General features: G+C 40.2%; 1 protein-coding gene across 6 annotated transcripts in view; it reads left to right on the top strand.

The window, feature by feature from the left end:
* The window catches only part of LOC136881258 (NF-kappa-B inhibitor cactus), a 208,342-nt gene extending 182,960 nt beyond the window's left edge, over window positions 1-25,382 (top strand). For 3 of the 6 annotated variants that reach the window (XM_067154025.2, XM_067154023.2, XM_067154027.2), the window contains 6 exons: window positions 1,653-2,277; window positions 2,465-2,570; window positions 3,537-3,789; window positions 21,039-21,127; window positions 22,741-22,983; window positions 23,468-25,382. In XM_067154025.2, coding sequence (XP_067010126.2) covers window positions 1,769-2,277; window positions 2,465-2,570; window positions 3,537-3,789; window positions 21,039-21,127; window positions 22,741-22,983; window positions 23,468-23,542 — 1,275 coding nt within the window. In that variant the 5' untranslated portion in view covers window positions 1,653-1,768 and the 3' untranslated portion in view covers window positions 23,543-25,382. Of the gene's footprint in view, window positions 1-1,206; window positions 2,278-2,464; window positions 2,571-3,536; window positions 3,790-21,038; window positions 21,128-22,740; window positions 22,984-23,467 lie in introns of those variants that run through there. The other 3 variants (XM_067154024.2, XM_067154028.2, XM_067154022.2) reach the window with 3 other exon arrangements.
* The last annotated feature ends 575 nt before the right edge of the window (window positions 25,383-25,957 follow it).

Raw genomic sequence — 25,957 nt, 5'->3', positions numbered from 1 at the left:
TTCATCAGGTATAATCACGTCGCTAGGTGGGGAATGTCGTAATTTAGGTAATGCTCGTACCCGTATGTAATTTTACACTCCATATAATTATATAGAAGGTTGAGTCACTTGCCTTGATTGTAAGTAAGAAAAATAATTACGTAATAGTTTTTAAAATGTACCGCGTGACGATTATAAAAGACATTTCACGTAGTACATATGCTGACCGGTAGATGGCTGATGTGTTCATTTGTAACTGTTCGTAAAGACAGCTTGTAAACTGGGCGGGAGCCGGGAGGCATATAGATATAGAAGGAATGGAAGGGGGATAAAAGCATTGTGTTGATTTTTTCTTGGAAAATTATATTGCTGTCTTTGTGGGTGTGTCTCTTAACTGCTCTGAAATCTACTATCAGCTGTTAAAATATAGATAAGGCCTGTTATCAACTTGAACTGTGGTACTTTCCGCTTACGGGTTTTCCAGTATTGTTATCAGATCTGGACAATCCTCTGACTTTTTATGTTAATCAATATTACATTCCATAATTTTTATGTTCTTTAGCGATAATATCACGTAAAATATAATTTTGTTGTCGGATCGTAGGCCTATTGATGTACGGTACCGTACTGTTTCGATCTCATAGCCGTGGCTGTAGACACAGTAATTTGTTGGATTACGGAGGCCTGTGGTTTATTGTTAAATGCTCTTATAAACTCGTGATGAACCTGAGCATGCAGGTTAAATTAATGTAAAATGTTTCCAGAATGCCATCAATGAGTTCAAAATGTTCTGGAAAGAGAAACCGTATTAAAAATACACATTATCTATTTTTATAATAATGTATTTACTTTACGTTTTGTCATTTCAGTGGTAGGATTCATTCATTTGGAAAGAGAAGAACGGTGGTAATAATTATTCACATGTTCTAATTTTCTGGTCACAGCGGGAAACTGCCTGTTTTCATTCATTCTTATGAGGCACCACATCAGGATATATGTCCACTTGGATAAAAAGGAGAATGCAATATTTCAGTATTAAAAAAATATCCTTTAATTGCTAAATTACGTTGTCTTTATCTACTTCTGTTATTTTAGATATGGTAGTATTCAAAGCTATGAAGTAACGTATGGTTAGGGAAGCCTGTAGCTGCTCATGTAGCTCCGCCTTCAGTGGGATTTTCCCGGCCCCCCTCTACTGTGTTTGGCAATCCATACGCAGACGTAGATGGCGATAGTCGAAAGGTCGGAAGCCACGAAGGTCGACGAAAAATATCACGGAACCTCCGCTAGTTTATTCATTACGAATTTAGCATCACAAGCAGTCAGTTCGTGAACACTGCGCTAGGTATTTCATCTTCGCTTCTATTCTTGTTGTGTACAGCATGAACAGCAGTGAATCGAGTAGTTTGTCTTCTCGAAAGAAGAGTTTTGGAGCTGTTTCACTACAGCGTTAACCTACTAAACAGATTTTCTTGAATACATGTGTGTGCGTGAAATATTATAAATATCCAATCTGAAACGTAAAGAGCTGTTGTGTTAGTGTGTGTTACAAGTGTATTTTGTAAAGTGTGCGACTTTGTTGAAGTTATATTGTGTTTTGTGTGCTGTGACGATGTGGCATCAACAGCATCACAAGGTTGCTAGCCATATTGACGAACCCGACTTGGTTTCAGATTGTACATCTGGCCCCCCAAATACTGGCAGGTACCCCCATGGAGGCGTACCCCCTCGTCAAGTTGGTCTGACGGGGTATTCAACGGAACAAGAGCAGTGGAAAAGTAGTGTTGGCATGAAGGGAGGATATTCTGGTGATAGTGGTATATACGATTCAAGTAGGACTGATTCAGGGTTCCTATCTGGAGCAAACATTGTGTCGGATCAGTTATTGTCTGATGATCTTACCTCGTCAATTGGGCGAAAATCTCGGGACTTGACAGCCCTCTCCGAAGAAGGCAAAGACTCTGATTTGAAAGCATTAATGAGGTTGGACAGTGGTGTAGACGTGGGTCTGAATGAACAACTTAGTAGTTTAAGCATAGATCAAAACACTTCTCTAAACGACCTTAATGTGTCCACTAAATCACAGAGCCAGGACTCTACACCTTTGACGAATATAAATGACTTGTCATCGTCCAGGAGTAGTGCAGCTTCTCAGACTTCCCTGCACCACCACCATCCGCACCAACAGCACCACCACCGTCAACAACCGCAACAACATCATCAACAACAGAGTTCGTATCAGTTGTACATCACTCAGCCCTGGGATTTATACTTTCAACAGGACGAGGACGGTGACACGTAAGTTTTTAAAAACGATATTATATATGTATAGAAATGGCTATTTACATGACAAATATGAGAATTGTTCTCACATTAGTGTCTACAATCAATACTTGTTGCTTACTGCATAATTTTAATGAGTGTTCATCTCCCGTATAATTTAGTAGAGGTACCTGTTTCCATAATGTGTTCTCTGTTGTTGCAGGCAATTGCACATAGCAATCATCCAAGGCTTCATTGAAGTCGTGTATAGTTTGATTCATATGGTTCCACATCCAGGTTACTTGGATATCCCTAACGATGTTTGTCAGGTGAGACAAGTAGCATAGCACATGGCCATGAGGTAAACAGGGATCCCCCAATCAGCTGACCTGGCAATGGCTGCCTACCTATTGATACTATATCCCTTTCCTATAGGTTAATTTATCTTATGTTTGACTTTACACCCTTTCAGTAGTTTTGTTATTTTATGGATTCTTTCCTACTTTTTGTTTTTTCTTCTCTGTCCCTCTTCTTATTAATTTGTATTTTACCTCATGCTTTAATTACATGTTAGGTGCTGCTTTTTGTAATTGAGCTAAGCTACAATATGTATAGAGCATTGTTGTTGGAATTCAGGAGTAGGGGAACAATTTACTAGTATGAGAAGGTAGTTTTTTACTTTTGCAGTTTGTATCTGGACTGTGTTTTCCTGCCATAGAGTACTGTCCTACATTGGTGACTTGATAATCATAATGCATTATTTGTAAAAGCTTACAGTTACAATCATAGGCCAGTCAGCTCTTGTGTCTTATGTGGGGGGGATTCTTCCAGAAGTTTATAGAGTTTAATGTAAAAAAAGCTGGCATTGAGTATACTTTTATTGGTACTTGCAGTGTAGATTGTTGGCAGTCTTATATTTTCTTTCTGGGGATTTCCTGTCGTTGATCATTTGTATAAAGATAGTTGCACTATTGGAGTATGTTTCAAAGCGACGCTGTATTGTTTCTTTCTGGGCTTACTGTATATGGTAGGTTTGTAAAGGAAATTGAGTATTAAGGTTGTACCTTTTGATGTGGAGGTTCCCACCAGGGTTTTAGAAACAAGTGGTATAATTTAGCTCTTATTTTCTTGTCTTCCACTAATATGGGTATATCAGTTTTCCAATTAGTTGATTAAACTTTTACCATATTGTAGAATTGTATTACCCACGTATAACTTATATCTATTTGATAGGTGTTTTCCTATTATTATGGTACGTGCAAGCTTGAACAACGTGACTTTCTTTCTCTTCGCAGACACCGTTGCATTTGGCAGTGTTGACACACCAACCCCGCATTGTCCGTCGACTGCTAGTAGCAGGTGCTCGAGTGGATGTTCGTGACAGGGAAGGTAATACTGCTCTGCACTTGGCTTGTGAAATAGGCGATTTGGAATGTGTCAGGTCATTGATGGAGCCTATAACAGTTGCTGAGGCACAGACTGCTTCTCTTCAATACTCCAGCTACCAACAACAGGTTCCACAAGATCTGGAGGAGAGAAACTATGATGGTAAGTGTTTAATTATCTTTTCTCTTGTTCCTGTGGCATGGCGACCTTTTTATGTTCTATTGATGTTGGTGTATTTTCTTTATCTTATTCACTCCTGTTGAGTCCTCTACTTTGTTATTATAATTTCTGGAGTATGTATGATAATGGGAGAAGGATAGAAATGAGTGATGGTAGTCGTTTATCCAAATTCTCATTTATAGCGTACGCACGTAAGATGTTGATATTTTAATTACTAGTGCTAAAATATTCATAACTTCCATATTGCAATAGCAAGCGTAATTAGCTGCTGTCCCTTAAGGGCTGTATTCGATTCCCAATACTGCTAGAGATTTAAGATTGGCAATGGGGGCTGGGATTTGGTTGGTTAGAAAGGTACATGCAGCTCACTTCCGTTGGGGCTCCACCACTCTGAGGAATTCAAGGACATGGGCTTACTTACTGAATGTGTGTTGGTTTATCTTATGTCACTTCATTTTATTAGTTTGTAATGTTAGGGTTTTTTTTTTTAGTGTCATACTTAGTGAATGGATTCTCATTGATTGATTTCCTGCTTTTGTGGTAACTGTTTTGAAAAGTTGATCAGCACTTCAGTGTTTAAGTGTAAGGGACTTGTATCCCTATTCAAGGCAAAGTCCTCGAATTTTGGGTTTTGCTTTTTAGTCATTACCAGTACCTTTTTTAGATACTTATATTGCTCTTTGCATTGTTTACACTAGTTTGATATACCCTGTGAATATCGTAGACAAATTTGCTAGACTACTTATATGCGTCTGGAGGCACTATTACTAAAGTACATACACAGTTTCGCTTACAAATTTCCAGTAAATGTGTCTGGAGGTACTCTTACATTACTTGCATTGTAGATGTCATTTGGTACCTATCTGCAATGCATGTGAAGTTTATGATGGTGCTTTTCAGTATGGATTTGCCAGTTGCATAATTAATGGATGATGTAGTGTTGCATTTGTGGGTAGAATTTTACTGTGTATTACACAAAGTTTATAACATTATAAAGGAGTAGGAATGATGAAAATCTTACATGGACTTCCTTTCACAGGGGAAATGTGTTCATTATCATAGTCAGGAACCCACCAGCCTATCCCCAAGAGTTCATTTACTTTTATAACCTGATTGAATGTAATACGCGACATTCGTCATTACTTGAGTGGCTACCAGCATTGTCATCGGCTGACGTGATCTCATTCCCAGAAATCAAAAAACACTCCTTTCAAGAGGCTTTTGTCTGTGGCCGTGGCATGTACTGTCTGTACGGCAAGAGAAAATGTCATTTTGCCGCACCTAACACTGTGCACCAATTGTCCTGCTCCTAGTAAGAGCAAGGTCTGCATTTGGGTTAGTATTTAGTACGTTTACATGGGGATTGAGATCGATTTGAGTACACTTACCGTATTGAATACGATCCCCGTTTACATGTACAGTAGTTGAGTATCGTATTGAATCCGCCAGGCAACATCGACGTATACAGACGATGCAGAATTGTTGTAAAATCGATATCACCTCTTAGAATTTAAAAACGCCAAATGCAGTAGAAGCCTAGGAGATAACTTTCAGTTTTGAAAGTATGTGTGGTATTCCAAATGTAATTGGTGCAATAGATAGAAAGCACATTCCAATTTTACCCCCAACAGAAGGTTATCGTGATTTTCTTAATCGCCAGGGCTGGCCGTCTTATAATATGATTGCAGTTGCTGATCATTTATACAGGTACGGTAATATATTTACTGGCTTATTATATTTGTCATTTCGACAGAACTTTAATGATGATGATTTTGTCAGAACAAACATGGACTGTGTGCGCAGTCGTTTTCAATACGATCTCAGTACGATCCGCGTTTACATGGAACTCAATTCGAACTGAGTACGATACGATCCCAGATTTTACCGTATCGACCTTGAGACTCAATCCGAACTGAGTCCCCGTTTACATGGCGTTTTCAATACGGGAAGTGTACTCAGATCGATCTGAATCCTGCATGTAAACGCAGTAATTGTAAGCATGGCAGCTCGTGCACTGCTACAGGAAACGTTCTGACCTTTCACCATTTGCATTTGTTCTTTTGCCGTGGTCTTATGGCTCGATTTGCCTGAAACTTGTTCCCTAGGGATCGTGCTGTTTAATAGTACTCTATTCTGTCAGACTTGGTTTTCGTTATTAATATTTGTATAATTCAACTTCAAATAAAAGTTTATTATGAACCACCTAATATTTGTGATCATAGCTCTTCAGTTGTTAATGGGTTGATATGAACTTCTATTAAGATTTAAGGAAGGTATGTGTTACTGCAATTGATCGCTATTGTGATCACTGCACATAAGCATAGCTAGGGGGTTGGACCCCCACTATCACTCCTGGCATTTTTACAAAAATAAAATAAAACTGATTATAAATAATGAACTTTTCTTATATTCGATAATAATGATGCTTGCCGACGAGTCTAGAACTGTTGCAGTATGGGAAGTTAGTATAGTAGTGATTTGGTGTCTGCATAACATCTGCACTAGCTGGTAATGATGTAGGCCCACCATGTTATTGCCTTTCGACCGGCCCTCTATTCGAGGCTACACTCATTTCCATGGCACCAAAGAAAATCCTTTTTTCCTGCCCTTTTTGGTTATTGGTTCTGATGTCACAAGCTCAGTCACCACATCTGGTGTTTTTGAGGTGTCTTTTTGTAACATCACAATCTAGGCACGAATGGTTCTTAATTTTTATTTTTGCCATGAAGTAGTATTAAGCAAAGACCACATTTTTCTATCAGTATTTAATGTGATTTTTATACTGTTCATTATTTTTTTCCATTGATTATTTTCATTCTCTTGGTCCTGTTGGTTCTTTAAGTCATTTTTGTATACATAATGCAGACTAAATCCATGGGACTATGGAGAGTCCTATGTTATATTGCAGCAACATTACATGTTGTGAGGCTATACAAGTTTTTTGTTGGCTAGTAAGGGATTTTCTTATTTTTTAAATTATTATCATTAGTAATAATACTCATGTGAGACTTTTTCCAGGGAGATATGCATGCGTGATCAGTTATTTCAGGGATTTATATTATTATTCACTTGCATTGTGCACCATACATACGTATCGTTTATTTTGTAGCTATTACCCCCTCCCTCCCACCAGATTGACCCTGGCTATGCTACTGTCACTGCGTGTACCTTGGCAATTCATTCAGGCCAAATTGGGCTAGCATTGACATCTCTGTGATGGTGTTTCAGTATAAGAACTTTAGCTAGTGTCATTATTAGAATAGGATCACTGGGACTGTTTAATGTAGAATTTCCAGAGTTTTTAGACTGGAAATTACCTATAGCTATGTTACTTTGGCACATTTAGTGTAGTGTCACTTTTGACCCTTGTGCTATGCACTGGTATGGTGGTTTGACTTGATGTGCTTATGTGCCTGGGTTGATTGTCACAGGTGAAGTTTTGGAATATGTAAATATTCAGTTGAAAACATGTTCAGTTTCTCATTGAATGATTGGGGTTTTATGACTAAGTCATTGGTACTGATATTGTTTCTCTTTGGTTTGAAACATAACACTGATGGATCATTACTTGCATTAAGCATGTATGTTATTAGGAATTTTTAAGCAGTCTATGCACAATTATATATTGCAGAGCTTTTAATCTTCCTCCAGGCTTTCCTTTAATCTGTTTTCTTATTTTTTAACCACTAAAGTTGGTGTATCCCTGTTAACATAAACTGTGCAACATTACATACAAATACATAGTGTTGAATAAAAATTATTTAAAGTCAATATGGAACTGGAATGAAATTCATTACTTGTAATAAAAATTACTGTATGACTCAATATTGTTGGACATGTTGAGAAAGACCCTATTTTAAATGGGCTGGAAAGCTGTCGCTAGGCAGCAAAGGGGGTATGAAATGCAGCACAAGTTTCCAGGCCAGTACTTGTGAATTCTTTTTGCCTGATCTGCATATCTTTACCAGCTCCATATTTTGATGCTCCATTTAGTGTGCATTTGGTCAGCTGGTCATTTTAATTTGCATCTCTACTCGTATATGAATGTGTACATGAATTAAACCATGTTTATGTCAGTGGCGTATACTGAGGGCTACCAAGGCTATCGGTGAAGCCCAAATCTCAAGTGAGAATGATGGAAGTCTAAAGCACATTATAGTGTAAGCGGCTGGCACATTGTTCCATTTACAAAACTTGAAAGCAGCGAGAGAAAATGTTGCATGTATTTCTGAGAGCTAGGCATTGGATACTAATATCGCAGCCCATATCTACTCGCCCCACACGGCTTGCTGCTGTACATCGGGTAGGAGCGGGGACCGGGGGGTATTGGTGTGCTAGGCTTCAGTCCGTCAGATCACCACTGCTAACTATTAACCATGCGTTATTCATCGTATATACTTCCTCACCTTATACTTCTGACTTAATCATATAGATAACAGAGTTCTGGTATTTCACTTCCGTTCAGGAAAACAGTGCAGGGCTGCTGTTATAGGACCAATATAGTTTCCTTTTTATACGTAGATCTGCTAAAATGGAATGCAATCTTTCAGGTTCTCTTTTGTTAGTTGGAATCGAATCCGTGATCATGGATCGGACACCAACACTGATCTCCCGAGGAAGCTAATAAACCAGTGAACGATGGGTACGACCGCTGTAAATTTCAGCGTTTGTATTTAATAATAATAATGGTGTATGGCATAGTATAGGTGTGGTGGTGTCCTGAAATGAAAATGCTCAGCCTGTTTCCAGTCATTTGACGGGCCAGGAATGGAATGAATGAAGCCCCATCTAGCGGCGAGGAGAGGAAATGTGCCGGCTGCCGAAGCCTGTCTCACTCCCCTGGGGCAATGATTAATGAAATGATATTGGAGTGTGTTGCTGGAATGAAAGATGACAGGGAAAACCGGAGTACCCGGAGAAAAACCTGTCCTGCCTCCACTTTGTTCAGCACAAATCTCACGGGATTTGAACCACGGTATCCACCGGTGAGAGGCCGGTCCGCTGCCGCCTGAGCCACGGAGGCTTGCGTGGTGGTGGTGGTGTCCTAACGAGGATAAAATGAAGGGCAAAGGCGTCATAAACATCCTGTCCCCAAGCCAGGGGAATTAACAGTATGAGGGGGTTGATTCTGAGAATTGATCTGGGGCCATCAAACCAAAGGCAAGCGTTCTATTGATTGAGCCAGAAAGCTGGACATAATTTGCTAAACCTTAGGCTACCATCTCCACCGATCAGGGGTTGAGCATTGGCAGTAGCAGAGGCCAGGGCAGTAGCTTGTGAAGCAGCTTTCACAACACAACAAACTCTGTTGGCTATTGCCTGCAGCTCAAAACACTGAAGGCTTAACTTTCACTAAACCAACCATCGAAAAGGGGTAACCTAAGTCTACTGGTAGCCCACATCTTGATCCCAGAGTACGCCACTGGTTTATGGTAACTTGTGGTCCATTTGCTGTTCCTGGTAGGCTACTTCCCAAACTATATACTAAGAGTGAGGCAGGGGGAATAGTGTCATGACTCTCTTTCCAGTACACTCTTGCTATAGGTAATTTGTTTTTTTATTATGCAAGAGTATTGAATACGTCCAAGACTTGGCCAGGTGCCCAGTTTATTAAGACCTGTTTTGTCGCGATTTTTTTTCTTTTACGTTGCACCGACACAGATAGGTCTTATGGTGATGCTGGGATACGAAGGACTTGGGAGTGGGAAGGAAGCGGCTGTGGCCTTAATTAAGGCACAGTCCCAGCATTTTCCTGGTGTGAAAATGGAAAACCATCTTCAGGGCTGCCAACAGTGGGGTTCGAACCCACTATCTCCCGGATGCAAGCTCACAGTGGCACGCTCCTAACCACACAGCCAACTCACGCGGTATATGTCCTAAATGAAAGTGACTGGTTAGTTTTTATGCTTTGTTACAAATGCCCCCCTCCCTGCCATTGTTGTTGTTTGTTCTCTATTGTAACAGTTAATTGCAACTTGTGGCAGCGATGTTCAATATGGTGGTGGAGGTCAGAGAAATGTTCTAAAGAGGGCAGTTTGTGAGAGAGTAATTTTATAGCATTTATTTATCAGATATGCTGCCATCAACATTCATGGTAGCCTGATAATTTGACTGCTTTATCTTGGGAGTAATACTGACTTACTGGCACCAACCATTTTCCCAGTGTTCTTTTTTTGTTTTTACTACCTTTAGAATTTCCAGTTAAGCAAGATGTTATTTCTTCTTGGAGTTCCTGGTGTTTCACAGTGTGGGAACTTTTGTTAGTGTCATTATTAGAATAGGATTACTGGGAATGTTTAATGTGGAATTTCCAGAGTTTATAGACCGGAAAGTAGCTATGTTATTTTGGCACATTTAGTGTAGTTTAATTTGTGTCACTCTTGACCCTTGTGCTGTGCACTGGTATGCTTTTTTGACCTAGTTTTTTCCTCCGCATTCGGAAATCCCTTCGTATTGACAAAGTAGGGCAACCGCAATCCACCAACATGCCAGGATTACACTGAATCGACGTCAAAACATTGCGCGATTGTCCTGCAGTTTAAATGTGCTCGGTTCCGCATATTATGCCCTTTGAGGGTCGTTTCCGGAGAAATGGCATTAACTAACCTCGCCTGTAATTTACGGAAGAATCTGGGGTGGTCCCACCGAGCGAGTGGCTGCATGATTTCGGTCACGTAGCTGTCAGCTTTCATTCGGAAAATAAGTGTGTTGGAACCCCGCTGTCGACAGCCCTGAAGATGGTTTCCCATTTTCACACAGAGTAAATGCTGGGGCTGTACCGTAATTAAGGCAACAGTCGCTTCCTGCCAGTTCCTAGTCCTTTCATATCGTCGACAAAAGGCCTGTGTCTATGTGACGTAAAGCATATTGTAATTTAAAAAATTAAGAGTGGTCCTGTTGGGAGATTGAATCTTTAACGGACCTCTCGTTTATGTTTTCGTACTCTAAGCCAACGGGACGTGGCTATATGACATTGAATCATCCGTACGAGAGCCTGTGGAAATCTTCCGGCACATGCTCTATAGTCCTAGCGGTCTCTGTGTGGCTGATAAGAAGCGGACGTAGAAACCCAGACGTTTATTTTTCAGTATTACTGTATGCCTTGGTATTTCCAGTCTTCTATTGATAAGGAGTACAGTGCTGCGTCAGTGACTACATATTTTGATGGGTTATTTTTACTAATCTGCTGATTCTTTTTCCAAATCGAAGGCTTGTATACTGTAACGTGTTCGTTTTAAGTAGAGTATGGCGGAATCACGCGTTCCCATGCTTTCAGTATTAGTCCGTGTTTATATATTTTTTGTATACCGAGGATCGTAAATGCTGTTTTGTGTGTGTGTGTGTGTGTGATTGGTTAACTGGATATTGCATTTGCTGGGCAGATACGAATGCATGACAAAGTGAAAGTGTATGTGGCCATCATTTGGGCAATTATTTTCTCATTGTCCTGTTACTTGTCTGTTTTTAAAATTGGAATACTGTTTTCTCGTAATGTTGAGAACCATGCTTCATTCTAAGGCATAATACGCATATAACAAGCAGGCAGTGTCGTCAGATCTAAATCAGCGAGTTGGCAGCGCGGTTCGGGTCACGTAACTGTGAGCTTGCATTGGGAAGATGGTGGTTTCGAATCCTACTGTCGCTAATCCTTCAGATAGTTGTCCGTGTTTTTTTTTTTTTTTTTTTCACACCAGGACACGCTCGCTCCTTTCCTAGTCCTAGCCCTGCCCCATCGTTGCCATTATATCTATCTGAGTCGAAGCGACGTAAATCCAATAGCAAAAAAAGAAAATCTATCTGAATTTGAAAGAACTGCTTCTATTGTTTACCTTAATTTTCAGGATTCACTAAAATGGAGATAAGCCGTCAGTCCGTCGTCTTCTATCGGAAAGCATAGTGGCTTACTGCCCAGTTAATGAGTTTGTTTCTCATCTATTATTATTCCCAGGATATAATCGGCTGTAAGTGGGATCCCTCTGCGGCACCGAGCGAATATCGCAACTATAGTTGCCATATTGAGGTGTTGAGAGATGCCCGGGATCATATAATAAAGTAGTGTATAATTTATAGTGCAGTTTGAGATTTCGATATTGCTTTAACTTCACTGTGGTAAGCTTCGTGCGGCTTACCACTATTACCTGTTGTCCGTGGAGTTAAGTCTATATGGCGGGGGATGGATGGATAGGCACTTCACCCCCCCAGGCTCGTCGGCCTGACTTGAATGACCTTTCTCCGCTCCACTCCGTGACGTATGCGATCGGAATGTGCCCTGATGCTTTTGCCGCAGTTAGTAGCGAGAGGGGAACTCGGTGTAACGTACCCGGATGGTGGCCAGTCAGGTTACGTCATGGCTAGGATGTGCCTGACATAGAGCCAGTCAGTGTTTCCAAATCGAATAGTGAGACTTCGATTGCATTGGCCTTCATCGGCGAGGAGTTCTTCGCTTTTTCCGGGAATAGGAAACTGAACAAGAGACGAGCGGGCCGCCGACAATAGATGCAGACTGAAGTCTGCCTCGGTCTAGAAGATCCACAGAAGCGCTTTCATGGTTTATTTGGAAATAACATGTGAAGGTGATCATATGGCCGAGGGTAGGGAATGTCGCGTTATTCTATGTTGGTTTAAAAACAAGTGTTTTAAGGGTAGCCTATGAAACGGTTGATTGATTCTTTCTGATTTTCTTTTCATTAGCCTTTGTCAGTTCACTTCGGAATGTAGGCTTTCAAATCTCCATCTAGAATAGATTGTATTCGTTCAGGCTGAGTATAGGCCTAGCTGTTCTTCAGAGATAAAGTTGACGGGTTTCATCTTTTGAAGATGCTGTAATGCGTGAGCGTCATGTTGATAAATTTACAAACACGTTAACGAACTCCTGCTGGACGATATTCTGGAACCTCGGCGTCTCCCAAAACCGTGAAAAAGTACTAGGCTTAGTGGAACTTATTATTATTAATAATATTTCAGCTTATTACTTGTTGACGCAGTTATTTCTCGTGGGCTTTACGACCTGTATTTGCCCAGATGAATGTAATTTTGCTGTATCTATGACTGTGTTACCATACAGAGATGTAACATTTGCAGTGATTGAAACATGTTATGTAAAGAGTGTAAGCGTTGGTCACTCTTGAGTACCTTCCTAGTAATCACCTATTCACGTAACTTTTGTGGTTCTCAGTAATGTCAGAACGTTTGCTTCTCCAGAGTACCAATATGTACGTGAATTACGCATTGTTGTGATGCTAGTCTTGGGCGATTTTCTTTGCTATAGGCCCTACGTTTCGTTTTCATCTTGTAGAGGTTATTTCTTTAGTTTTTCCAAGTTTACTCTTTTTCCTGAACTTTGCCACACTCCTCTGTTTAGAGAAGATGGGCGCTATTTTTCTCACCGGTTAACCATTCAGAAATATATTTACTAAAAGTCCTTTGTCGGTACATAATTGTTGTGGAAGCCAAAATGTTGTATCTGTGTTTAGTTTACATTAAATAGAATCTCCCAGGATTTTTTACATAATTGCTTGAGACTTTGTGATTTTTGATGACTCTCATTTATTGGATGTCATGTCGTGTTAATCTGTTACTGCCTTTTTTCTTCGGGTCTGACATTAATTTACCAACCTGAACGTCAAATATTGTGGGATCCTGGCGGTGTACTATCGCTTGTGTGTTCAATATTTTAGCAGAGGGTTGCAAATGAGTTGTCTCCTACACTTATTTCAGGACTTCATGGGAGGCAGCATAAGAATGGTGGGTTTAATATTATTCATCTGTCCGTAGTGCTAAAATAAACCATGTAAGGATATGTATACCGGGGCGGCCAGTCTTCCTGTTCTGTTGAATGGTTAGTTAACTTGTGTCTATTCTGATTCTCCTGCTGTCAGCATGGAATGTAAGGTTTTCCCTGATGAGCTCTCATAATGAAGGATGATCGCGCGGACAATTGCCTGGGCTTCCCGGGTTCTCAACATCCTGCCTCTCTAACTACTACTGCTGAGCAAAATGCTTTTTAATGGTGGTGTTCTTGCCGCATTGCTGGTCTTCGGGAAATTTTCCTTGGTGTTTTTTTTTATGCCAGTGGTTTAACGCCTCACTAACACACCAAAGATTTTCGGAACTCAAGAATGCGAAAAGACTAGGATTCGGAAGGTAGCGGCCGTGCTTTTAAGCGAGGTACAGACCTTACATTTGCTTGGCTTGAAAGCGGAAAACCACGGAAAACAGTCTTCGGGCTGCCGCCGATGTGATTTGGACCCACCCATCTACTAAATGCATGCTCCCGGCTACGCTACCCTAACCGCACGCATGACCAACTTGCTCGGTACCCCTCTTTTATGACTTGTGTTTCCGCCAAGATGTTCAGAATTTCGTACCATCAATGGTATACTTAAGGTTTTGAGTACTCTTGGTGTGACAAAGCTTAATTCGTTACCCGCTCGTGAATAATGCGGAAGCTTTCTGTATCAGGCGTGTATAACCGATGTTGAATCTGTGATCCATTCCAAAGAATTTCCGCATAGCAGTAGCGACTTCGGGTGTGGCCAACCCCAATCAGACCATAAGTGGGCTATGCTAGCTCGCAGGTTCCATTTAGCCTTGCTGCGGGTTTTAATAAGCAGAGGTGTTTGACATTGCTGGTAGCCCACGTATTTTAGACAACCGTTACCATTTTCTTTTGAGACTAATTCAATATCGTCACTCTATTATGGACTTGGTGGTTTTGCCGTTTTCTTTGGGATGGTGTTTACTGCAGATGTTTCTTGCCTGCTGTAGATATGAACTCATAATCTAGGACTGAAAGAAGTTATCTAGTCCTCAGTGAATGTGACACTATCTACGTAAATAAATTATTTTTCTGTGGACAATTTTCATCCGTGAGTTAAATTGGCTGTGGTATGTAGCTGGTACCTTTATTACTATCGTACTTTATTTTAACACGGCATATTTTGTCTTATTCTTAAGTTTCGGGTTTTACATATCTCGAGTTGGAAGGCTTTACATCGTTACTAGTAAGGGTAACCATTTCGTAATTCTGGCTCTGAAGCTGGACACCTCGGTACTAAGGTATACGTTTCTTAGGGAACTTCGGTTCACGTCGTGCGGAAGTAATAGGATGTAGAGCTGCTTTGTTTAAAGTAGAAGGGGAACTGGCTGCTAATTGGTTGAAATACTGACCGTGACACTCTTAGGCGTATGGGAATCCCCATAAATACGAAAGCTGCTAAGAAATGAAAGTTGGGAGTGAGAAGAAAGGACAGGAACTGGTTGTATTCGACGGACAACTAGTTACTCTCTCGCTCTATACCACCTACGCTGTGCTGTCTGTCGACGCCCCCGCCCGCGTTTCCATTTTCATGTCTGTTCCTGCGCCAACAGGTGGCTCACGTTGCTTCACTTGAACGTTCTGTATAGTTATAGAGCGATTTTGTGTTAATACACATTAGATCATTATACACGATCGTTTTGAGAGTTCTACTCATTTTTCCGGATGTTGCTGAATTATTGAATCGTGAATGGTCGTTTGGGTTGTAAGTCCCTCTTAGGAGTTTTGAAGTACTCCTCGAGTAATGTAAGGGAAAATGTACCGTGGCCTTTCACCACTCCATCACGCGTTCTGATTTTGGTATATATTTTTGAAATTCTTAAGTTTCTTCGAATTTTTTTTTTTTTTCACTTGCCAGTATTTAATCTTTATTTTGTTCTGTAGAATAGTACCGCCTTGCTCTTCCTAACATTTTCCAAATTACTTGAGACCGGCATTGCATGTGGATTTGGCAGGGGCTTGCCCTGAAGCCAGCCCTATGTAGAGGGATGTAATCTCCCTTGCTTGTTCCAGTAGTATAGTGTGTATTAAGACGAACAAGCCTGTCTCCAAGCCAAAGTAATTAACCATAAGCGGCTAAATTCCCGGATTACAACATTTCTGCGCTATTTCTGTTGAAGTATTCGATTTATAGCACAACAGCTCTTCTACTAATCAACTTTAATCAACCTGCCTGTTTTATCTTTAGTGTCGCTGGTATTGCTATTTCCCCGCGATAGTTGTGTGTGTGGAGTTGGCTAAGTGATGAGGGTCACATAGCTGTGAGCTTGCCTTTTGAAGATGGTTTTCCATAGTTTCCTATTTTCGCACAAGGGAATTCATTATTGTCACGGTCACTTCCATCTCACTCCTAGCCCTTTCTTATTCCATCGTCGCAAAAGACTTATGTGAATGTAAAATAGCCCCAGTGAGGAAAGCGACGGGAAACTGCTTCCCTCCTCATTCGTATGCCTCTGGTAAAGCCCGGGTTTTATTCTTACAGGATCGATATTTGATCTGCGGCTAGTAGGGAACAAAGAAATAGTGACTTGTGTGTGCCGATATAGATTCGTTCTAGTATTCAATTTTTTAAAGAAATGTTTCCCACCTTTGTTACTCCATTCCGTTGCTTCATTTCTTTGAATCCTTGTAGAGTAATAATATTAATCGCATAACCTCATTTACTGTGTCCTGGCATTTTAATTTGGCGCCATTTAGGCAGCCCGCGTTACGGTTATCACATGGCAGAGTAAACCGGATCTCTCGGGCGACCTACGGCTGATTTTTATTAGTTTTGTGGGATAAACACTAAACATGTCACCCGAGATCTGTTACTTGCTGACAGCCTACAGGGCGTATCGAATGGACTTTTCCGTCCGTCCTTCAGATATCCTACTACCCGTGCTGGGTTTGAACATAGGATCTTGGCATACGGAGGCCCCCACTGGTACACACAGGTTGTTCGTTTTTATAGTTGATGTAATAATAAAAGATCAATTCTGGCCTCGTAGGTCATGGAACTTGATATAACATGTATCCACGAACTCATTGTTTCTGTTTGAACTTTGATTTTGCGGGAGGGGAATGCAATTCCCAACTTCACTTCCAGTGCTGCTGCCTCTTGTTGGCTGGGGGAACAGGTAGGACAGGTTTCCTGGCTGTAGCTCTCAGACAGCGGATTGCCGTGGCGTCATGTCTAGCATGCGGTTCACGGACAAAGGAAGGCTTTGCAAGAGATTTACCGCCCTGTCCATTACCATGGGGGATCTTTTGTTTGCTGGTCGGTGCTTGCCATAATGCCTGGTGCTGACTGTATCTTCTTCACCAAACAATTTATTTCTGACATCATATTGCAACATGTTCAGAATGAGGTGGTTTTTTTTTTTCTTGACCGAGCTCGATAGCTGCAGTCGCCTAAGTGCGGCCAGTATTCGGGAGATAGTGGGTTTCGAACCCCACTGTCGGCAGCCCTGAAGGTGGTTTTCCGTGGTTTCCCAATCCTAGCCCTTCCCTCTCCCATCGTCGCCATAAGACCTATCTGTGTCGGTGCGACATCAAGCCAATAGAAAAAGAAGTTTTTGGAAGGGACGGATACGTATTCTGTAATCCGGAATTTACCTTGAGAGAGCCTGGAGCTCGAGTTGTGTTTGTAATTGAATAACTACAGAATTAAATGCGTAGTTACGATACAAATGAATAAATATACAATATAATTGTAACCTGTTACAAGAACAAATCTTTCTAAACGGACATTTTCCTGTTTAAACTCATTGGGCCGCAGCCTGTCGGCTTCATCACAATAAAAGGGTTATGTTCTGTTGATTGTGTGCTCTGTGGCCAAAGGAGCTGTTCTTATGAATGTACATTTTAAAGATTGCACGTAAGTGCTATAAAATGAAAATTATGAAATTATGGCGATTATAACGGATTGGTCACAGTTTCTTGAAGTAGGTAATCGTTGGGTAGTCCAAGGTCTTGAGGTTCCTTAACGTTATTTACTGATCGTGCATAGTACATTGCCCGGGAACTGTTATCTAAATAGTCGATGTTATTCACTTCTATGTTGTCCGCCTCCTTGGTGTATTAGCTGCCGTCCTCGGAAGCCAGGGTAAAATTCCCGGTACTGTCGGAATTTTAAGGGGGGGGGGGGGCTGGTATGTGGTTAAAATGGTACATGCAGCTCACTTCCATTGGGGGATTGCCTGAAAAGAGCTGCACCACCTGGGAATGAGGACAAGAGTTTGCTTCGTCTACGGTTAAATGGTTAGCATGCCGACCTTTGGTCGAAGGGATCCGGGTTCGATTTCCAGCAGGGTAAGGGAATTTTAACCTTAATTGGTTGATCCCGATGTCTTGGGAGCAGTGTGTGTTTGTGTTAAGCCTAATTAGAAATCATTCTAGGCAGGGCCCCGTCCACACGGACGGCCAAGTCGCCCGTACGGCGACAAATGAAAGATCTGCACCAGGTCTTTCCTGAGGCTACTCGGCATTTTATTTACTTCCATTTATATTTTGTATGTTCTGTCTAAGCAGTTACGTACATGGTTTACCCTTAATTTCCGTGGAATTATTTTTGCATTTAAACACCTCTTCTGTATTCTTCCTATATCATAATGTGGAATATTATTATTATTTATTTTATCATAATGTGGACCTTAAGTCTCAGTTGACCATGCTGATTTTCACCCCAGCTTGTTAGGAGACAGCCAAGGGTAATTTCCAACGACATCAGGGGAAATACCTTTACCTCATACCATAAGATCCAGTGTGCTTATCTTTGAATCTGATTTTGGTGTCGGAGTGTTTAAATTAATGACCACTTCGTTTCGTTTCGAACTATGAGCTCAAAGTATAGTCTTCGGAAATTAACTGTGTTGACGAGAGATTCCGTTTATCTCCCTTGTTTATTTTCTCAGTACATGATAGAAACTCTACTTTGTAGTGTAAAGTCATTAGATAACTCCAGCTTGTCTTCACGAGTTGTTGACTAGTTGAGAACGTAATTTCCGAATGGCGTAATCTGCTGTCTATTACCCGGAACCGCACAGCACGGCGCTGCAACGAAAATATCCAACCGTTTTTCCGCTAAAATAATATTTTCCGCCCCTAAGGGAATTCAAGGTATTGTGGTTAAGTTCCTGTTGACTCAATTGTCGGGTAAAGAATCGCTTCGGTAGTTGTCAATGGAATGGCAAGGGTGTGCAAGATGCCAAAGCATTGGCTGGGCTAGTCATTTCGGCCTTGGGCCAATTGCGAGTTGGCAGCTTGCATTGAGTGTACTGATAGTTACACTTTCGTAGTGTTTCATTGAATTAAGCAGTTATGTGGTGAGCAAGAAATGGCTCTGGCGTCAAGTCTGATGTTCGCTATAATGTTGGTACATTTCTTATTTTTTTTTTTTTGTATCCACGAGAATCCCCTGTACTGATTATATCCACTAAAATAAGCAATAGTAATTTCAAAATATTTTATTGCATTGGTAAATTCATGTGATTGATATATGAATACGGCAGAATGATGTTCATTCCCTTGTACGAGAGGATTTTGCTAGGAGACGCAGAATGTAAGCTTTTTTTACCAGTCTGTTCTGTAAGTGGTCGGGGAAATCCCGCAGGAAGACGGAGCTAAAGAAGCATGTGGGCTGATATTGGCAATGTCAAAAACATTGACTGCACGTCAAGTGTGCTACATCATATTTAGATTTGCGTTAGAGAATGCTGAAGTGAAATCTTAACAACCTTCTCGTCCTTCATGGTTACTTGCATGCAGTGGCCTCAATAAGCTCGGATTTAACAAGCTGTAGTAGCGGTAATTTTCACTAGTTGCCAGGGAGGTCATTGCTCGCCACGTCCACAACCCATACTCTTCATTAGAAAATAATTGATTTATATTACGCCTTATTACTATAGAGTTCAAACGGGTTTTCACATGATTTATTAAATTGTAAATATATCGTCATTTATTTAAGATAATCGTTCTTGCTCAGAGTCGTGACAAAATACTAATCTGGTTTTCGGTGGTAGTGCTCCGAAAGCGACAGAAGTCTGGTTTTATATCGTAGAAGTCGGTTAAAAGATACGCTTATTAATGATTTAGGCCATTGTTCATGTTTATACTTGAAGACTTCGTAGCTAGTAAACTATCGACACTCCTGGAATGAGCTTCTTTGCCCCGAGCTAGGGTATGTTCTTTGTCGGCACATCAGTTTGTTTTGTAGAGCTATGCCATTGGATAGGCTGCCAACATTCCAGAACTTTATAAAAAGCTTTCTCTCCTGTCTTGTTTTTATTTTCTCCTCACCACTACCCCAGGTCGGTACTGCTCTCAAATGTGGAGCGTTGGCAACCCATTGCCTGCGTGAGTCAACGGGATGGGGCCAGATATAAATAGCGGCCGGACTATTTCGGGATACCTGGCCATTTCGGTCGAAAGCACGCTGCTATGCTCGGGGGGAAAAGGGAGTAATTGACCTGGAAATTCCGTTGCTGCTCATGTATTTCATGTAATGATCCTTTCCGGCCTCTCGTTTTCCTTTTCACTTTTAGAATTTGATAACATACTCCGACAGTATGTGTTAGTGAATAATTTTCCTCATCGTTCGGCTCCTTGACGAATGGTCACATTACTGGCCTTCGATTCAGAGGGACTCGGGTTTTGTTCCCGGCCGGGCGTGGGATGACTGTGGGAGGAATGTACGTTTCCACAATGTTGTAGGTAACTTTTTGAATACATTGAGAGTTAAAATATGATTCATGGTCATTTTTTTTTCCTCTAAGCTTTTCCCTAGACACGTACTTAGATGTCTGTCTTGACTGAAAATTTACGTATTTCTTCTTTTCCTACCGCTTTTTCCCACACCTGTGGGGTCGAACATGTGGTTTTTGCCTTGTTTTACGGCCGGTTGCCGTTCCTGATGCCAACCCTATGCGGAAGGATGTACTCAGTATTGCGTGTTCTGAGGTGGTTGGTAGTGTGGTATGTTGTCTGAATATACCCAGTCCCCGAGCCAGAAGAATTAATCAGAAACTATTTAAATCCTCAACCCAGCCTGGAATCGAACCCGGGATCTTCTGAGCCGAAGGCCAGTACGCTGACCATTCAGCCAACGAGTCGGACTGAACATTTACGTATTTCTTTACTGTAAAGTCATTATGCATCAATTATGAGATTCTTATATTGACTGGTAATATCGAGTGATCTAGTTGTTGACAAAGCTATATAAACGGCGTTATTATATCCTAAAAAAGCTCAGTGTTCTCCAGATTGCAGCGATTTGTCTGTATCAGGAGCTGTTGGTGGGGATTAAAAGTGCTCAAAATGTCTCCAGTTAATAATCTACCATTCTGTACACCACTCCTGACTTGGTATAATGTCCTCTTCTTTTATGTTTATTTATTTCATTTGCTTGAAAACAACATTTCTGGCCTTGTTTCAGGTCAAATGTGTATCCATCTAGCGGCGCAACACGGTCATATTGATGTGCTGAGACATTTACTATGGTTCGGCGCGAATATAAACGCCAAGGTAAGTCTTCCTTCCTGAAATATATAATTTATATTCATGGTTCTGAATGACCTTTTATACCACCACTTAAATTGCTTATCAATACTTTTATGAATATTCTGTATATTACAAAACAAGTGAGGGATCTGTTAGTTAAAATGAAATCTGCGTAATACGGCAATCACCGTGTCACGATTATGTATTATTGAGATTTATCGGAAGGCAGTATCAACCTAACCCTCCCCACTTACAAAAGTGTGATTTCTCTTAAGACATTGTATCCGTTCAGAATGAAATTGTGCCCGTTGTTATGCCTGTAAATTTTAGAAGGGTCTTTTGAATACTCTTATAGTGATACGTATCACTATTGGTGGGGTTGTGCCATCCAGTTTATTGCCTGGCATCATGAAAAAAAAAAATTATGTTCGTATAGTTCTTGCCATGCATTATGAGTGAACTCTTCCTGCATGAAAGAGCAAACTAGTTAATAGACTAAATCTATTTTGTTCTGTTGTGTTATAAAAGGTTAGGACTACAGTATGCAGTTTACAGTGCAAAGAAAAGAGGACTGAGTGTTGGTGAGGAAACTTCAAGACTAGATATTATGGTTCCTTTCCTGTAGTTCTTATCTAGCTTATCTGCTTAGAAGTAGTAATGCTACTTAAGAATATTACCTAAGAGCCAACCCATGAAATTGTAGGATTTGAGATGGATACTGTATTAGGATTGATTATCCTAATGAGAATATTGGACCTGATATCTTGGTTTCTTAACTATTTGTCCTAAAGAACATTGGTATTTTTTTATTTCGAACTGCTAAAGCAGATGTATAATGTAGTAGTGTACACAATGTTTAAGCCTACAAATCTTGTGACAGCATAATCTCAATATAGCTTTTATTCCACTGGTAAGTTGTTTTACGTGCCCTGCCCAGTTTTCCAGACATTGGCAATCAGTATGGAGTGTGCTCCATAACCTTCAGTTACGCAGTACATTTCATTGCTTTTGATGACCATCCAGTCTTGAATATTCTTAAGGCATGATGTTTGCCTCCTGTCTGCTCATCTGCACCCTTCAATTGTACATTTCAGAATTAGAATTTAGAATTAATAGTAAAATTGCATAATTTTCACCACTTTAGCACATGCCTTCATTATGCAGTTTTCCTGTATTTGTCAGTGGTCAGCAATTCTCTTTTTACACTTTTCTCTCTGTAATACCTGTTCATTAGTGACATGTTCATCCCACAAGACTCTGAACTTTCTTCTATCATAGTTTTAGAGCTTCCAGTCATTCAATGGTAGCCTGTTTTAATGTCAAAAGTTTTGACCCCATAGTAGCCCAGATGTAATGTTTAACTATACACTGCAAAAGTTTTAAATATTATGTAGTCCATGACTTCATCTTCATTTTTGGAATATTCGTCTTGAATTCCAATTCAGGTCCTAATTTCCAAGTCCAGACTAAAATCATCTCTTATCCAACAAACGAGGTGATATTGTATGTTATGGTTAGTTATGGATGCAGTATTTTCAGGCTACTATTGAGGCAGTTTTATTGTAATTTGTGGTTTTGGGAATTTACATTATGTTATTTATTTCTTCATCATAATAGATTATATTAATTCTTTACAGGATGGTAAGAGTGGGCGGACAGTTCTTCATTACGCCATCGAACAGAGGTTGCCCCGTCTTTGCCGGTTCTTACTGGAGGAATGTGCACCACAACTGGAGGTTCCTACCTATGCCGGCTACACAGCATACCAGCTAGCCTCCTGCATCGATGCTGCTATGGCCAACCAACTGATCGAGAAAGGTGCGGTGGCCCGTGACTTACCCGAGGACTCTGATTCAGATTCGGACTATAGTGACGACGAGGTGAGGACATGATCCCCCAAAGTTGATTCGCAGGGACCTTGGGAGCAAGCCACTTGACAGTTGTAGCCCCAATTCTCTGCTTCTCTCCTCCCTGAAACAAGTACAATTAAAGTTGTCTTTCATGTAAAGCAATGGGCACCATACATGCCTATGACTGGCAGCTCTGCACTGTATCTCATTCTTGTAGTAGGGAAAATTAACTTTTCATTTGTAGGCTTTTAAAGCAGTTGATCTGTATTAAGACTGTTGCTTCTTTAATCTCCTGTCTTAAAAAGATTTGGCTTGCCCCAGGTCTACAGACTAGTTTCTTCGAGTTTCAAAACTCGAAATAAATCTTGTGCTGTATCAGCATGTTATTGATTTGTTAATAGTTGGATATGCGTGTATGAAAGTGAATCATATGTTCCTTAGTGAAAGTCTCGAAAGTTATTTGTGATATATAGATTGCAGCAGATCTTTATTTATAATTATTTTTCACCGGCAGATGTACCAGATATCGTCTGACGATAGTTTTAGCAGTCTGAGACTCAACGGGCAGCCAATCAACATCAGCGCTTAACAATAAAGTGGTGAACGGTGTTGTAGGAGCATGGAATTGATCCTGATACGCCACGTTTGGTACTTGTGCCATAAACTCACTGACTGTGAATCTTTCAATCTCTTGTTCTGTCAGATAACTGCCTCCTCATTGTTGTACAAATCTGACTTGATTTTTCTTTCTTTTGTAAATGTTATTTGTGGGTAAATATCATTCTCTATTAAGAAAGAAATTATCTGGTTTGCTTTTAATATGGAGGAATGAAAAGCTCCTTGCTCTGTTGGCAAGAGATAGGACATGCAGAAGTGCCTTCCAAAGAAATGACTGAGGCTCTGGAGACAAAATTCAGGCATATATTATGTATACTGTTAAATGAAACATAATAATTTATGTTAACCAACAGTTTGTAGTTGTGAAGTGTATTCATATGTTACGGTAGCATATTGAAGGCGGAGGAAATTACTGTAGCCGGCCACAAGCCTGTTTTAAAAATACAATAAATATTTGTATTTTTATGTATAATGCTGTGGTGTTGAATGTAGTTCGAAGGCTGTTTCCATTTTATAAGCGAGGAGCATGACATCCAAACGACGTTACTGGCTTCTCACTAAGATGGCAGTGATTTGAATTCCAGCCAATGCATGTGGGATTTTTGATATCAAGGCACTGCTTGGTTTGGATTTTATGTAAAACTTAAGGTCCTGTGGCTATGATCACTTTATCAACAGTCAGGAAAAACTACAAGCTTGATTGCTTTAATTTCCAAAGTCTACAAATCTCCTGAAATTTCTTTAAATATATCGCTGATATGTTGTGTTAACAAGAAATTAAAAATAACTTCATGTTGGTTCAGTGGGTAACCAAGTGATGTGTTGTTTAGGTAAGTCTTTTGATCTTGGTGTATGTTTGGAAGTATGACCTCTACTAAGTCCTTTCTTCCCTACCTTGACCTGGTTCAAGGTTGAAAACTACCAACTTGGAAAGAAATGGAGAAAGGAGGTTGTGCATTTCAATATTCTAGTCTAGGGATGGAAACAAACTGCCATGCTCTGTGTTTCAAAAAAGACAAAAATTGCAGGCCTTCCAAGTCAGTAACTTACCTAATGGCAGCAATTATTATTTATGTATCAGGCAAGGCAGTTTGGTCAAAAGGGGTTAGTTAATAGCAAATTTTGTTCACTGCCATCAACTTTCCCAAAGGGCCTTTCTTACAATTACTATAAATTGTATTTACATGCATGTTCTATTTTACCAATTCTATTATGTTGGTATTTTAACTTAATATTTTGTAAATAATTATAAATTGAACTCTTGTTCCTATCCCTATTCTGGAAAAGATAATTGTAGTGGCTGTCAACCCTTTTAAGTTGTAAATAACGAGAATTCAGAACCGTACCTGTATCAGTGGTTGGCAAGTTTCCTATGGTGATGAACAAAGCATGTGTTCTCATGAGCCTTACACCCTGGTCATATTGTTGTTATTTATTGTAAAATTAATAATTAATGTACTGTAATTACCATGCCTTGAGAAAGACACTTCACCAAATACAGAATAGCAATTTAAGTCTGATGATGTTATCTGTTTGAGAACAGAGGTGTTGAACGTACCTGTTATGAATGCATTGTACATCGTTGGGCTTACACTGTGCTATGAAATTAATAATATTAGATTGAATTGTTATGAAGCTAATTATGTATGTGAGAATGTGTTGAATCCTAAGGAACTTTTGTTATTTTTTTTGCCAGTCTTTAACACATCTATATTTTTCATGTTTGAATTGTACATAATATTGTAAGTAAAACTATTTTTAGTAACAAAGAAATGTGCATTAAATAAATGCAAGAAAACATTATTCTGGTATGTTGATTGTCTTGGATCATTTTCCTTCTCTTCCTCAACAAAATGTGCTTTTATTTTTGGTTTGATTCTGAAATATAGCATTATGATATACTTTAAAAGTTTCTTCTAATCTTAAGAAGAGATATCCCAGTTCTAGTAATCACCTGGTAACGGGATTTATCCAGTATACTGTGTGTCTTGTGTAGCACAAAATTTAATTGAATGGGTGGGTGCAAGAATCTTGCATGGCCATTTTTGGTTATTTTTACTTTTTAAGGTTAATTCATAGAGATATATTTGGCCTGTAATTTTGTGCAAGAATACGAGGACGGTTTGAAAAGTTCTCGGAATCACCGCTAGATGTCAGTGCTAGAGCAACGAGGTTCCCGCGCAATTATCACACATCCTTTGTGAGTGAACACGTGGCGCGTCAATGCTCTAGCTGCAGGAGTGTGGTAGTGACGACTCGTTCCCGCGTAGTGAATTGTGACAATGGAAAAAACTGAGATTCGAACAGTGATTAAATACTTTGTAAAGAAAGGTATGAAAGCAAAGAAAATTCATGCCGACTTTCATAACACACTGGGGGACTCTGC

Source organism: Anabrus simplex, chromosome 9 (assembly GCF_040414725.1).
Source record: "Anabrus simplex isolate iqAnaSimp1 chromosome 9, ASM4041472v1, whole genome shotgun sequence".
Classification (NCBI taxonomy): domain Eukaryota; kingdom Metazoa; phylum Arthropoda; class Insecta; order Orthoptera; family Tettigoniidae; genus Anabrus; species Anabrus simplex.
This window is presented reverse-complemented; position numbering and strand designations above follow the sequence as displayed.